The 15,187-nt window shown below is 43.3% G+C and overlaps 1 protein-coding gene across 6 annotated transcripts in view; it reads left to right on the top strand.

Annotated features, from left to right (window-relative positions):
• The window catches only part of RIMS1 (regulating synaptic membrane exocytosis 1), a 697,371-nt gene that overhangs the window by 252,518 nt on the left and 429,666 nt on the right, over window positions 1-15,187 (top strand). For all 6 annotated transcript variants that reach the window (XM_029595629.1, XM_029595632.1, XM_029595630.1 and 3 more), the window contains exons 14-15: window positions 11,015-11,140; window positions 14,471-14,533. In XM_029595629.1, the coding sequence (XP_029451489.1) occupies window positions 11,015-11,140; window positions 14,471-14,533 (189 nt within the window). The remainder of the gene's footprint in view (window positions 1-11,014; window positions 11,141-14,470; window positions 14,534-15,187) is intronic.

The following is a 15,187-nucleotide window of genomic DNA, read 5'->3' as shown; positions in this document are numbered from 1 at the left end:
CCTCCCGCAAGCAATATTGCAATAGGGAAGTTCCTTCCAGCTACAGGGTCCAAAAGTGGTATTGGAGCCACTGGGCTGAGTGTAACAAAAGATCCTGGGGAAGGTGGTGGCAAGCCTTCCCCTCCAGCACTTCCCAATGGATCCTCCAATGGCAATGTCATTCCATGGGCATCTATTGGACCTCGAGGTGAAGAAGCAAGTGGTGTTGCAGGGCAAGGATTGAACCTTGATTTTTTCTTCTGACCCATAATATTTTTTAAAGGTAATATATGAGAAGTTCATGAGGCGAGGGGCACAACAATTAGCTGCCTGCCACCATCTTGGATCCTGAATATTTAGAGGTTGCTGATTTGATGCTGATGGAAGTAACACTGAGCTAACTTTTAATGGTTTGATCAAGATAAAAATAGATTTCTTTAATCCTGTTTCACGGTCACACCCTGTTAAATCTTGTGGTGGGCCCTAATCATTTCTGGATTCATGGTCCTTAAGTGCTTCCTGTAGGGAGATTTTATCCCCTTCCTACTATGTGGAACCTATAACCTTGAATGAGGAAATAAAGGAGAATTGACAAGAAATGCACGGAAGGTTGAAAAGAGTGCCAAAAAAGTAGAGATGCAAGCTCTTATCATCTCAAACTCCAAGTTCCTACTAAGTTAGCCATGTTATTTATACCCAATCGTTGGATGTAATTGTATATTTGTTTAATTGTTCAATCTGTTTGATGTAATTTTCTGATCCTTGTTCTGTGTAAACCGAAGTGGTATGCACTAGTGCATGAACTCCGGTATATAAAAGCCTTTAAATAAATAAATAAATAAATAAATCTCCTTCCTGGGATTTTCAATGTGAACCTATCACCAATGGAATTTAAACTAGTGATCTGTGAGCATGGCTTGTATGCTGTTGTATGAGTAACCAAGGGGCCATTGGTTTTGGAATAGCTCACATTATAATGCACATGGCCACTTTCAACCCAAGGTTATTGCTACCCATTTTCAAAGGGAAAGAATGTGCGTGAGTCCCCTTGGAAAATTTGCAGCCGCACAGTCCATGCGCTAAAACTAGCTGAATGCTTTGAACCTCTTCTATTTGAGCAGGCAGCTGAGATGGGGGAGGGGTGGGAAGGGTTTAAAATGCCACACATACTTTTAAAAATGGCAAGTACACACACTATTTTGACCCCCCAACCTAAACCACGCCTACAGGAATGCCTTTTTTTTTTTTTTTTTTTTAAATGCAGCTGAAAGTATGTGCCCGGTGAAATCCCCTGCATACTGTTTTGGGGTTTTTTGCATACTTTTAGTCAGGCATGGGGAGAGCAAGTTTCTTCCTGGCTTTTTTATTTGGGTGGGGTGAGGGGAAAATTGTTATCTACTTGTGTAAATGGCTCAGAAAATTGCTCTAGGAACACAAGCATCAAATTCATGGGAAATGGAGCTCTTTATCCCACATTCTCTATGGTACAAATGCCCTGCTGAAGTCAATTTCCCATGTTCCATAGAGAATTATTCTTTTCTGAGATGATGATAGAAATGTCAGACTTTTCTGCTGAGTCAGCAAGCCAGTTACTCAACTGTGGCTGGCATTTATAATCTATTGTACTAGATGATGGAAGATAAAGACAGTTTGGTCCATTCAGCTTGCCCTATAAAAAACTGCAGTTTCACCACCACTTATGAGTAGGTTAAAAATCACCAACTCAGTAAGTTTCATGATTGTGGTCAAAATTTGCTTTACCGGAATTTCTCAAGCACTTGACAGTTCCTTTCAGTGAAAAAAATAATAATAAAGGATATGCTCAACCCCTTTTATGCCTCATTTGTAATATTTCATGGAAATAGTATCATTTTTCATGAGGTATAATGCAAAAATGAATCTTAGTATATTTACTTATTTCATATTTACTCTGAAGTTCTCCCCCCCCCCCCACACAGACACACGTTTGCACATGTGCACAAAAATAGACATGGTGTCTACACTAATACATAGTTAATTATTTTACATGTTCGTTTTTACACTGTTATAATAATATCTGTGGAACCAAGCTGCCTACATTATTCAATTAAAAACAAAATGATACAGATTCTGTTTTTGGGCCACAATGATTAAAAAAAATTATATACATTTGAAGAAAAGGCAGTTTAAAAATGAAAGAATGTAGTGTTTAAAATCCTTTTCTAAACAGGTACTCAGATGTTGAAAGAGAAAAACCTTTGCAAACATGCAAAGTTGAAGTGACATGTCCTCTTTATTTAAAATACATTAATACAGAAAGCACCTCAAAGCAAAACTGATTTCAGTCAACTGTGGCTGGCTCATAGAAATCTGTTCTAGTTACTAGTGGGTTAAAAATAGCACAAAGTGATCTGGTTTTGGCTAGTTTCTTAATGGTATTTACACAAGCTGAAAAGCTTCCTGATGTGGGAGCCTGAGATGTTGCGGTCCCGGGCCGAGGGGATTCCCGGCCGGGACCTCCTACCGGGTCGGGCGGATCCCTCGGCGGCGGCCGCAGATCACGTGGGCCGCGGCACGTCTCTCCCTGCATCTCCAGAGCAGCGTCGGGGAGAGCATGGCAGGACCCGCCCCCTCAAAGGGGCCGAGGCAGGAGAGTCGGGTCGGCCCCGGATGATGATGTCAGACGCCCGGGGAGATTTAAACCTCTCCCCGGGAAGGTTCAGATGCCTTTGCAACAAGGTCCTTGCTGGTTTCTTCTGGAGTTTTGCCTTGCCTGCCGCCTGCCTTGATCTTGCCTGGAACTGGACTTCGCCTTGCCTGCAACTGGACATCGCCTTGCCTGCCGCCTGCCTTGACCTTGCCTAGAACTGGATTTTGCCTTGCCTGCCGCCTGCCTTGATCTTGCCTGGAACTGGACCTTGCTCTATCTGTCGCCTGCCTTGTATTCGCTGGATTGAGTTACCGCTCCACCTTCCAGAAGGGAATTCATCAGGACTTCTCCTCGGTGAGTACCCTCCAGACCAAGGGTCCACTACTGATTGGGTTAGAACAGATTGCAAAGGCCATGGACCCGGTGGACTTGCATGGTCTCCAGGGTATTCCTGGCCTGGCTCAACAACTCATGCAACAGAGGCAACAACAACAACAACAACAATGCCTTGAGGCTCTGACCGCCACGGTAGAACGTTTAGCAAACCGACTCAACTCAGTCCGAGGAGCAGAGGCTGCCGTCCCAACGCCTGCGACTGCGAGCCTTACGAGTATGGTAACCCATCTGCCTGCTCCACCTCGCTATGCTGGAGATGCCAAGCAATGTCGTGGATTTTTAAATCAATGCTTCATTCGATTTTCCTTACAGGAACAGCAGTTTTCCTCAGATCGAATCAAGACGTCCTTCATCATCTCCTTATTAGATGGGAAGGCCCTAGCCTGGGCATCCCCGATCTGGGAATGAGGAGACTCCATTTTGAATGACTTGCCACGATTTGTTCGGACCTTCTGTCAGGTATTCGACGAACCAGGACGTCAGTCTACTGCCTCCTCGGAACTCCTCAACCTACGTCAAGGTACTCGTACGTTGGCAGAGTTCGCGGTGGAATTCCGCACCTTGGCTTCCGAGTTGGGTTGGCAGAATGATTGTCTAAGAGGAATTTTTTTGGAAGGACTCTCCCGTCGCATCAAAGATGAGTTGGCGGCGCGAGAGATTCCAGATGATCTAGAGGCGGTGATCGACCTCTCAGGTCGTATTGATCGTCGCCTACAGCAACGAGCCAAGGAAGTGAGAGCCTACTGTCGCACAGTTCCCTTGGCTCCCACCTTCTCCCGTCCTATGATTCCTTCTAACCCTCCTGAAGTATCCACTGAAGGCAAGGAGGAGCCCATGCAGTTGGGTAGGAGCCACCTGACCACAGAGGAAAAACAACGCCGAAGGAGAATGGGACTTTGCCTATACTGCGGTAATAGGGGGCATCTTTTCGCTCAGTGCCCCGATCGTGCGGGAAACTACCAAACCTAGGTGTCTTGGAGGGGTTGACCCTAGGGAGCAGTCTCGCCCCTCACTGTACCGTTCCGGTCATGATACATTATCTTCAACGATCCATTATCTTCAACGATCTCCTCGATCCAGGGGGAGAATCTTCCGGGTCAAGTCACCACCTGCACCGCCCCAATAACTCTCCAGACAGGGATCCTCCATAAGGAGGAGATATCCTTCTTCATTTTGGAAAAAGCGGTCCACCCAGTGGCTTTGGGCCTACCCTGGCTACAAAAACACGCACCCATTATTGACTGGAGGACTCTTCAGATTACAGCTTGGGGACCAGGATGTTTCACTACCTGTTTAAAGCAAAGACCTCAGCCCAGAATCCAACTAGCCACGTCAAAACTGCTACCACCATCACAATATGCAGATTTTTCGGATATATTTTCCAAAAAAGAAGCAGAGATACTCCCAGCACATCACACTTTTGACTGTGCCATAAATCTGCTTCCTAATACTTGTCCACCTAGAGGCTGAGTGTATCCATTATCTGGGCCCGAATCTTTAGCTATGTCCCAGTACATTAAAGAAAATCTGGAACGCGGATTTATTCGACCTTCATCATCTCCAGCAGGAGCAGGGTTCTTCTTTGTTCCCAAGAAAGATGGGTCATTAAGACCATGTATTGACTACCGTGGACTTAATGCGATAACTCGCAAGGACCGATATCCTCTCCCGCTGATTTCGGAATTACTAGATCTCCTTCATGGAGCTAGTATATTTACTAAGCTGGACTTATGGGGGGCGTACAACCTGTTGCGGATTAGACCTGGAGACGAATGGAAGACAGCGTTTAATACGCGAGATGGACATTACGAATATCTGGTGATGCCATTTGGTCTTTGAAATGCGCCGGCGGTATTCCAAAATTTAATGAATGAAATATTTCGAGACACGTTGAACCAAGGAGTAATCATCTATCTGGATGATATATTAATCTACTCTAAAACTCTGGCCGCCCATCGCATAAAAGTTCGAAAAGTTCTTCAACGACTATGAGAAAATCGGTTATTTGTAAAACTGGAGAAATGTGTATTTGAAAGACAATTATTACCTTTTCTAGGCTATATCATATCCACCACTGGTTTTCAGATGGACCCTGATAAATTGGCTAGCATCCGAGAATGGCCACAACCAGTGGGACTCCAGGCCCCACAACGTTTTTTAGGGTTTGCTAATTTCTACAGGACGTTCATTCCTCGATTTTCTCACATTGTGGCACCTCTCACGGCTCTGACTAAAAAGGGAGCAGACCCCAGGAATAGGCCTGACGAGGCAGTACGGGCTTTTGAGGATCTAAAAATTGCATTTTTACAAAAACCCTGTCTCCATCATCCAGATCCCACGTGACCATTTATTGTGGAAGTGGATGCTTCTGATGTGGTGGTAGGAGCAGTACTTTGCCAACACTCCAACCAAGGGAAATTACTCCCCTGTTCCTACTTTTCTCGCAAATTTTCCCAGGCAGAAAGGAACTACGGGATTGGAGACAAGGAATTGCTGGCCATTAAAATGGCCTTCGAGGAATGGAGGCAATGGCTGGAGGGAGCGCAACATATGATTACAGTTTATACAGATCACAAGAACTTGGAGTACCTTAGTAAAGCACAACTATTGAACCCACGCCAGGCTCGGTGGTCGCTATTCTTCAGTCATTTTGATTTTGTATTACGTTACTGACCTGCAACAAAAAACATTCGTGCTGATGCCCTGTCCCGGCTGCATGAGACCGATGACACACCTGACTCCCCCAGGTATATTATTCACCCGGCCAGAGTGGTCCTGGCCGCCACTAGGACTGCTCCACCAGGGAAGGCAGTGGTCCCTCTTCGCCTTCGTCCCAGGGTACTCTCTTGGGTACATGATTCTCTTACGGCGGGCCATCCCGGGAGAGCAGGTACCTTGGAAATACTATCCCGTTACTATTGGTGGCCCAATTGTCACAAGGATGTGTGGGCCTACGTCGATTCCTGTCCAAAGTGTGCCCAACAGAAACCATTACCTGGTCGATCATGGGGCCTCCTCCAACCCCTACCACCCCCTCAGGAACCTTGGACCCATATCTCCACAGACTTTATTGTGGACCTTCCCTCTTCCGGCGAGCAGTTTATTTGGGTGGTGGTCGACCGATTTTCCAAAATGGCGCACTTTATTCCACTGCCCAAGCTACCATCCGCCCTTGAGCTAGCAGAACTGTTTGCTCTTTATGTGTTCCGCCTTCATGGTCTTCCACTCCACATTACATCAGACAGAGGTCCACAATTTACTGCCAAATATTGGGGTGCGTTGTGTAAAAAATTTGGGGGTACAGTTGGACTTTACCACTGCTTTTCACCCGCAAGGGAATGGACAGGCTGAACGCATCAACCGTGGATTGAAGACGTTTCTCCACCTGTTTGTGAATGATCGTCAGGACGATTGGTCCTCGCTGTTACCCTGGGCCAAATTTTCACATAATTCACACACGCACTCGGCCACTGGGAATTCTCCCTTCCAGATTGTTTACGGGAAGCAGCCCCGACCTCCTCTTCCTTTGCCGGGTTTGGTTGCCTCTCCGGCGGCCCACCTTTCTGAATCACAGCTTCATGAACTCTGGAAGGCTACTAATGCTAAGCTGTTACGTGTTGCTGCTACCTCCAAGTGGATGACGGATAAGCATCATCTCCTTTCTCCACTATTTAATACAGGAGACCGTGTTTGGCTGAGTACCCGTCACATACGTCTCCAGGTTCCATCTATGAGACTGGCTCCTAAGTATATTGGACCTTCCTTTGTCAGCAAACGCTTGGGTCCAGTCACCTAACGCTTGCGGTTCCCGACCAGTCTCCCTATTCATAATTCCTTCCATGTCTCCTTGCTCAAACCTGTGATCTGCTCTCCGTTCCATGCTGCTCCCTCTCGACCACCCATGGTTGCATCTGCGGACGATCCAATTTATCAGGTACAGGAGGTTCTCGATGTCCGTCATAACCACAGACGATGGGAATATCTGATTGCATGGGAAGGCTTTGGTCCAGAGGAGAACTCGTGGGAACCATCCGTAAACATCTTGGATAAGACCTTACTCCAGAATTTTCATCTTTCACACCCCGGTAAGCCTGGTCCTTCTAGAACAGGGCATAAGAGGGGTGGTACTGTTGTGGTCTCGGGTCGAGGGGGTTCCCGGCCGGGACCTCCTACCGGGTCGGGCGGATCCCTCGGCGGCGGCTGCAGATTGCGCGGGCCGCGGCGCATCTCTCCCTGCGTCTCCAGAGCAGCGTCGGGGAGAGCGCGGCAGGACCCGCCCCCTTAAAGGGGCCGAGGCAGGAGAGTTGGGTCGGCCCCGGATGATGACGTCAGATGCCCGGGGAGATTTAAACCTCTCCCCAGGAAGGCTCAGATGCCTTTGCAACAGGGTCCTTGCTGGTTTCTTCTGGAGTTTTGCCTTGCCTGCCGCCTGCCTTGATCTTGCCTGGAACTGGACTTCGCCTTGCCTGCTGCCTGCCTTGATCTTGCCTGGAACTGGACGTCGCCTTGCCTGCCGCCTGCCTTGACCTTGCCTGGAATTGGATTTTGCCTTGCCTGCCGCCTGCCTTGACCTTGCCTGGAACTGGACTTTGCGCCTTGCCTGCCACCTGCCTTGACCTTGTCTGGAACTGGACTTTGCTTTGCCTGCCGCCTGCCCTGACCTTGCCTAGAACTGGACCTTGCTCTATCTGTCGCCTGCCTTGCATTCGCTGGATTGAGTTACCGCTCCACCTTCCGGAAGGGAATTCATCAGGACTTCTCCTCGGTGAGTACCCTCCGGACCAAGGGTCCACTACTGATTGGGTTAGAACAGAGATATGTCTGACCTTTGATTTAGATAGCTGTGGAAACTTCTCTTCATGAATTTCATAATATCTTCTGTTGAGGCTTTATTTGCTTGTTTATTTATTACATTTATGTCTCCTATTGATACTCTAATTAGCTTACAACAGAAAATAAAACATACATATTAGCTGCACAATTACAAAACTAAAAAAATAGATATCACATGCATCAGAAAAAGACCATATAATTGCACATGCTGCTGTGTCACAGAAGGTAGTTTCTGATATGTAACACACAAAAATATAACACAATGGAAACCGAATAGAAAGAACTTGGATCAGCTTTATTCATCTAGAATTAGTACATGCTGCTACATGAGTTGAAAATCCTATCATATACAACTGTACATTAAGTAGTAGAAGAGGACCGGAAGGCTCATCTGCATACTGCTCCCAGCATCCCCCAGGAGAGGAGTCCAGAGGAGTCCGCAAGAGATCCAGGGATTGAATTCCACAGCCCCAGCTTCTAGAGTCCCTGCACCCTTTGCAGTAGAAGAGTACTGGAAGGGTCATCCGCATGCTGCTCCCAACATCCCCCGGGAGAGAAGTCCAGAGGTCACCACAAGCGATCCAGGGATTGAATTCCACAGCCCTAGCTTCCAGAGGCCCCACATCCTTTGCAGTAGAAGAGGACCGGAAGCATGCGCGTAATGGAGCGAGAATCTCAAACCCTTCAATTGCTTGAGTGAAGATCAATTTAATGGTGGTTAAAGAGGATTGGTAAGTATAGCTTTAGGAAATCTTTGGACTTATAAAAGTTTGGAGAAAGGTCACATAGTGGAATATATTATTTAGAGTTTGTGTGTGTCTGAGGTAATAAGCAAGCCAGAGACAGTTAATTCTAGTGTCTGTTTTCCCACCCACTCAACCCTTGATTTTTAGGCAAGAGACACTTTCTAATTAAAAATCAATCAGGCTCTTATCTAAATCATACTATTGTACCAGTCTGAGATGCTCTTGGAGTGGTCTAGGACTGGGGAAGGCCAGAGAACAGACCATGCTGGAGTCTGGTCTGCTTTTCACCAGTTTATTTACAGAATTTTAACAGAACAGAAGCAAAATGGCTGCTTACCTCAGCAGACTGACAAGACAAGAAAACTTCCAAAAAGACACAGCACTTAATTACAGCTTCCTTCTCCTTCCTAGGGCCTTCCTCCCTCTCTCAGGGCCTCACCTTTTTATCCCTTACCTCAGGGAAATACCCCCACCCGAGGATCCCCTTCCTATCTGTCTTAAGGTGGACCAGGCCAGATAGCTGGAGCCGGTCCCTTAAGGCAGTCTGAGGCTTTCTGTCATATTCTTTATCACACAGCCCTTATTGAAAGTTTAAGCATCCCCTTGGAGGACACTAGCAGATTAATTAGTAAATACACCTATAAATTTAAAGTACACTAATTCCAACTCCCTTAGTATCCTAAACCTAACTAGGATCTCAATAAAATTAAGATGAAGGCAGCAGTCCAGCAGCAAAGGGGGAGGGGGGGGGGGGCTTTCCAGTCTTTTGCATTGACTGTCACATGTATGATTTTTTTACCCTCCGGTGAGAGATTGTATGTGTGCGTTTGGTGCAAGGAGCTCCTGGCTCTCAGAGTCCGATCTCTGGAGGCTAGAGTAGCAGATTTGGAGGAGCTGAGGCAGACAGAGAGGATTACAAACTGGTTAAAAGACAGGAAACAGACAGTAGGATTAAATGGTTAATTTTCACAGTGGAAAAGGGTAAACAGTGGAGTGCCTCAGGGATCTGTACTTTGACCGGTGCTTTTCATATATATTTATAAATGATCTGGAAAGGAATACGATGAGTGAAGTTATCAAATTTGCGGATGATACAAAATTATTCAGAGTAGTTAAATCACAAGCAGATTGTGATACATTTCAGGAGGACCTTGTGGGACTGGAAGATTGGGCATCCAAATGGCACTTGAAATTTAATGTGGACAAGTGCAAGGTGTTACGTATAGGGAAAAATAACCCTTGTTTTAATTACACGATGTTAGGTTCCATATTAGGAGCTACCACCCAGGAAAAAGATCTAGGCATCATAGTGGATAATACTTTTAAATTGTCAGCTTAGTGTGCTGCAGCAGTCAAAAAAGCAAACAGAATGTAGGAATTATTAGGAAGGGAATGGTTAATAAAACAGAAAATGTCATAATGCCTCTATATCGCTCCATGGTGAGACCACACCTTGAATACTTTGTACAATTCTGGTCACCACATCTCAAAAACGATATAGTTGTGATGGAGAAGGTATAGAGAAGAGCAACCAAAATGATAAAGGGGATGAAACAACTCCCTTAAAAGGAAAGGCTGAAGAGTTTAGGGCTGTTCAGCTTGGAGAAGAGACAGCTGAGGGGGGATATGATAAAGGTCTTTAAAATAATGTGAGGTCTTGAACGAGTAGATGTGAATCGGTTATTTACACTTTTGGATAATAGAAGGACTAGGGGGCACTCCATGAAGTTAGCAAGTAGCACATTTAAGACTAATCGGAGAAAATTCTTTTTCACTCAATGCACAATTAAGCTCTGGAATTTGTTGCCAGAGGATATGGTTAGTGCAGTTAGTGTAGCTGGGTTCAAAAAAGGTTTGGATATGTTCTTGGAGGAGAAGTCCATTAACGGCTATTAATGAAATTTACTTAGGGAATAGCCACTGCTATTAATTGCATCAGTGGCATGGGATCTTCTTAGTGTTTGGATAATTGCCAGGTTCTTGTGGCCTGATTTCGCCTCTGTTGGAAACAGGATGCTGGGCTTGATGGACCCTTGGTCTGACTCAGCATGGTAATTTCTTATGTTCTTATGTTTCCTAATTTTGTTTCTGTTTCTGAAACATAATATTGATGTTGATAATGGTATTTTGTCAATCCTTTAAAAGTTAGAGAAACAAAATCTCAGAACCTGCATGTCAAATGGTTTAAAATCTTTTGTGGACAGAGTTGCAGTGGCATAGATTTGGCTCAAATAGTCCCACGGTATGAGGAGAGGGGCTCAGGAAGAAGGAGGTCCAGTGACCTGATGCTCTGCAATGGCAAATAATCTATGGCAGCAGTAGGAGGGAAATTCAACATATACCAAACAATAGCGTTAAATAATATGGTTGAATTATATTGACTGTGTCATTAATAAATACCATGCCAATATGTTTTCATCATATTTTTTAGGAGTTTAGATGAAATTCATCAAATGAGACGATCTCGTTCTCCAACTAGACACCATGATGCCTCTCGAAGTCCTATTGATCGCAGACACAGAGATGTGGATAATCAGTATTTATCTGAGCAAGAAAGGTAAATTGTGATCAATAAAGAGAAAGTAAACACATTCTTTTTTCTTTTGCTGTAGCTGAATATACAAAAGCACCAATGCTATTTGATATGTTACATTAAACAGAAGAGAAAGTGGATCTGAAGGAGATAATATTCAAATCTTGCAAGTAACGTATAGGCCAGCAAGCTCATTTTCAATGAAAACTTTTCATCCCCTGACTTAACCCTGTATACATTTACCCACATATGGGGAAGCACATGTTTACCCACATAGAAAACAATTAAAGGTAAATTTGAAAAGCCTGGTATGCGCCAAAATCGGGAGATGTGCGCATATGTTGGACATGCACGTGCCCAGCAGATTTTAAAAGCCACCTATATACGTGTGCATCTACCAATGTGCAAATATCTCACTCCAATTCACAAAGGGTTGTGGTATGGGAATGGTTTGGGTGGGACGTGGGCAATCCAGGACACGGCCAAAGATGTGCGCACAAATATTTATGCGCCTAGGTGAGTTCCCAGGAACAGTGCCATGTAACTTTACTTCTGCTACAGAGGAGGTATAAGATAGATATTTGTGGGGAGGGATGGAGTTGAGATTTACTTATATAATTTTGATTTTAAAAAGTACACCATTCATTTACACACACAATCTCTGCAAAGAGAAGTGTAACTTTGTGCAAATGGGTTTGTTTGCATTGTTTCAGATCATTTGCTAAGCAAACTTAAGCGCAAAAGATTGCAGTGAAAATTCTTGGAAAATGCAAAAGTTACATGGGTTGTTATGCAATTACCCTTTAAGAGGATAACTTTTCAACAGCCGCACAGGCGCACGTGTACGCGTGTATACCGGCTCACGCCCAGAGACACAGCCATTTTATAACGTTTGCGCGTATATGCATGTATGATATTAAATAAGCTCTCTGTGCATATAAGTGTGCAAAATTTTATATGGACGCGTGCATGTGAGCGCAAATGTTGCCTCTACCACATAAGTGGTGGGATTTTAAAACACACATGCACTGACGCAATTGGACATTTTCCCAGTTTGTTCCCAGTTTGTCTCCCAGGTAAGGGATAGGACTTCCTAACCTTCCTAGTTAAACAGCCTCCCTTTAACCCCTGTTAGCCATGACCCTTAAAACTCCACTCACCTCTTTAGTTTGTTTTGTTTTAGGACTTACACGCCATCTATAGCACAAGTAAAGTTACGTGGTAGGGGACCCTGGCGTATGCTTCTGCACATAAGTATTTATGCGCTGGTTTAATTAATAAATCTAGGAGCACCCATTCCCCACCCTTTTTCAGCAAAAAGGTTTTGTGCACTTACATGGGTGCCTTTTAAAGTTCGCGTGGCGCACACCAACCCGACTTCTGCAAGTATCTCCCAGCTTTGGTATGTGCTGGCCTTTTATTATCCACCTTTCAATCTCAAGAGCAATCTTTATTTACAAAGTTGAGAAAACATCTCAAAGACAAACTTCAGCATCCAAATAAATGTAAAGAAAGCATTTCAGTGGCAATCAAAGAAATGGATATTGTATATATTCACTGTAAATACAGTTAAAGTGTAGCATACAAGAAAAAGAAATAAGAGTAACATAATATTTTTTTTTCCTGACCTAAAAATTTGAAACTGATATGAAAACTGGTGCCTCAGACTTTCGTATACAAGAATAGTGGATTTCATATAAGCAAGGTGGATAAAGTACTTAACAACATGTTTACTTGAATTAATGATAGAAGTCTTAAATTATACTTTAGTAACATCTTAACATGTCCAGGATTCATAATGGTACTGGCTGCTCTGTAGTGAGCCTAGTCGGCCCATGTTTGTTGTAGATGCAGCTATTTGCATGGTTTACTTATTATCAAATCTTGCATAATAGCTGTAATATTTATGTAGTCCATAACTTTTTATTTGAATAGCATATGAAAACTGAGTGGGGAATGATGTTCCAATCAAACCTCTGGAGACACTAAAAAGATATCTTCTTTGTACAGAATTGTTTTAAACTGTAGAGGGATTATTCACGGTGATCATTTGGAGCCCACTTCAAAGCTTACCAGATGATGCTTCAGTTTTACCTGGAGAATATAATTGATATTCCTCAAAAAAAATTAAAATTATATATATCATCTTCTTGGTCAGTCTAAGTGGCACACATAAATCAAATCCTTGAGCAAGTCCTCAACCACAGGGCATGCTGTGATTCAAGCTCTTACTCCAATATACTTGATGGTACTAAATTCAATGCTGATGGCTTGAGATTATTTTTAAATGTAATTGTTCTGCAATTGTGTTTCACGTCTTACAACTCTTATATAAATAGAACTTTTGCAGTGCACTCATGCAACAAGTATGGGGTGCATGTTGTACTTTGTTTCTGGGCTCACTCCAAAAATAAACTAGGAATATCATTGGCAGGCCTTGGCACTTTATATGTATATTGCCTGATTATAAATTACAGTGCATGACATATAGGCTCCAGATCTGGATTTCTGCAGTTGAGTCACCCCAATTTCAATCATAATATTTACAGTGCAGTGGTATAATTTGTCTGGGTAGAAGCCAACCAATTCATTTTATAGGAGGATTTATTTAAAAAAAAATCAATAGAATGTAAAATAAAGTGGATATTCTTTGATATACAATTTGTCTTTATGGTGTTTTTAATTATTGCAGTAAAAGGTTTCTATGCCATAAATGGTCCATTTTCATGATGTTACTCTGTGCATCACAAAAAGTATTGCAAAGATCTTTTTATTAGGGTTTTTTTTCTTTATTTCCATAGGTTTGAAAAAAACAAATAGTGCATAAAATGCTATATTCATGACATTGCAAATTAGACATGCAGGTTAGACCCTATAGTGGTGGGATTCCTGATAGTTATTTTTTTCTGAAATATATTTTTGGGAGACAAAACTGAAATGTAAGCAAGGCATAGACATTTAAAGTGTTGATAATGATTAGCACTGTTATTAGTAATAATAAATCCACTCCCCTGTGCTAAAAATGAAATAGTGCAGCAACCTGTAGCTTCTGAGCGTCATGCAAACTATGGTTGATTTAAAATTTTGGATTCATACCTATTTGAAATATTTCTCAGTTTAGGATGAACTGATAAAGAAATAATTGCTAGAACCCTCAGATATTATGGCATTTTAACTGTAGGATAAAACTTTAAAAGTCCAAGCATTATAACCTGATGAGATGCAAAAGTAGGTTAGTGTAGAAATTTGGGTTTCTATTTATTTTTTAAAAGCACATTAACAGCGTAAAACCATATATCATCTAATGCCTCAGGTTTTTCTCTGTTACACTCACTAATCATCTTTTCTGTGCAGCGAGCTTCTTATGCTGCCCAGAGCAAAACGAGGCCGAAGTGCAGAGTGCCTACATACCATAAGGTAAATACAGGAATATTTCTGATTTTTGTGCATTATACTTAAGTGTCTCAATTGTTTTGCTTGCTGTTGTCCATATAGTATTGTTGATTGCATTTGGCATTCTTTCCCTAACCAAAATTCAATTGTCAATTTAACTTATTTTTATCATGCTGTCAAATAAAATTAGCTAGCTTGCTAACTGTTAAGTGTTTGGTTAGCAATGTTCTCCTAGGACAAACAGGATGGTAGTCCTCACATATGGGTGACATCATCGGATGGAGCCCAGCACGAAAAACTTATGTTGAAGTTTCTAGAACTTTGACTAGGCACACTGAGCTTGCCCAGCATGCCCTATATCACGCGTCCACATGGGGTCCCCCTTCAGTCTTTTCCACAGAGCTGTTGCCTTGCAGTGAAGTGAGCTCGTGGCTTTTCTTTTGGAAATTGCCTTGGAAAACTTTTCCACTTATAATTTTCATTTTTTTCGTGTTTTCTTCAATGCAGGTCCCTCTTCTGTTCCCTTTAGCCTCTCAGTCAGGTTTTTCGGTGGTTTACTAAGTTTATTTTTGCTCCATTCCCACCCCATGGAGGCGATGCCTCAGTGCCCGCTGACGTCGATCGCCCACCAACATCGCCTGTCATTTTTTCATTTGGAATCTCTTTGAGGTGTAGAAC

Source organism: Rhinatrema bivittatum, chromosome 3, assembly GCF_901001135.1.
Source record: "Rhinatrema bivittatum chromosome 3, aRhiBiv1.1, whole genome shotgun sequence".
Lineage (NCBI taxonomy): Eukaryota > Metazoa > Chordata > Amphibia > Gymnophiona > Rhinatrematidae > Rhinatrema > Rhinatrema bivittatum.
Note: the sequence above shows the minus strand (reverse complement) of the source record. Positions and strands in the feature narration are given on the sequence as shown.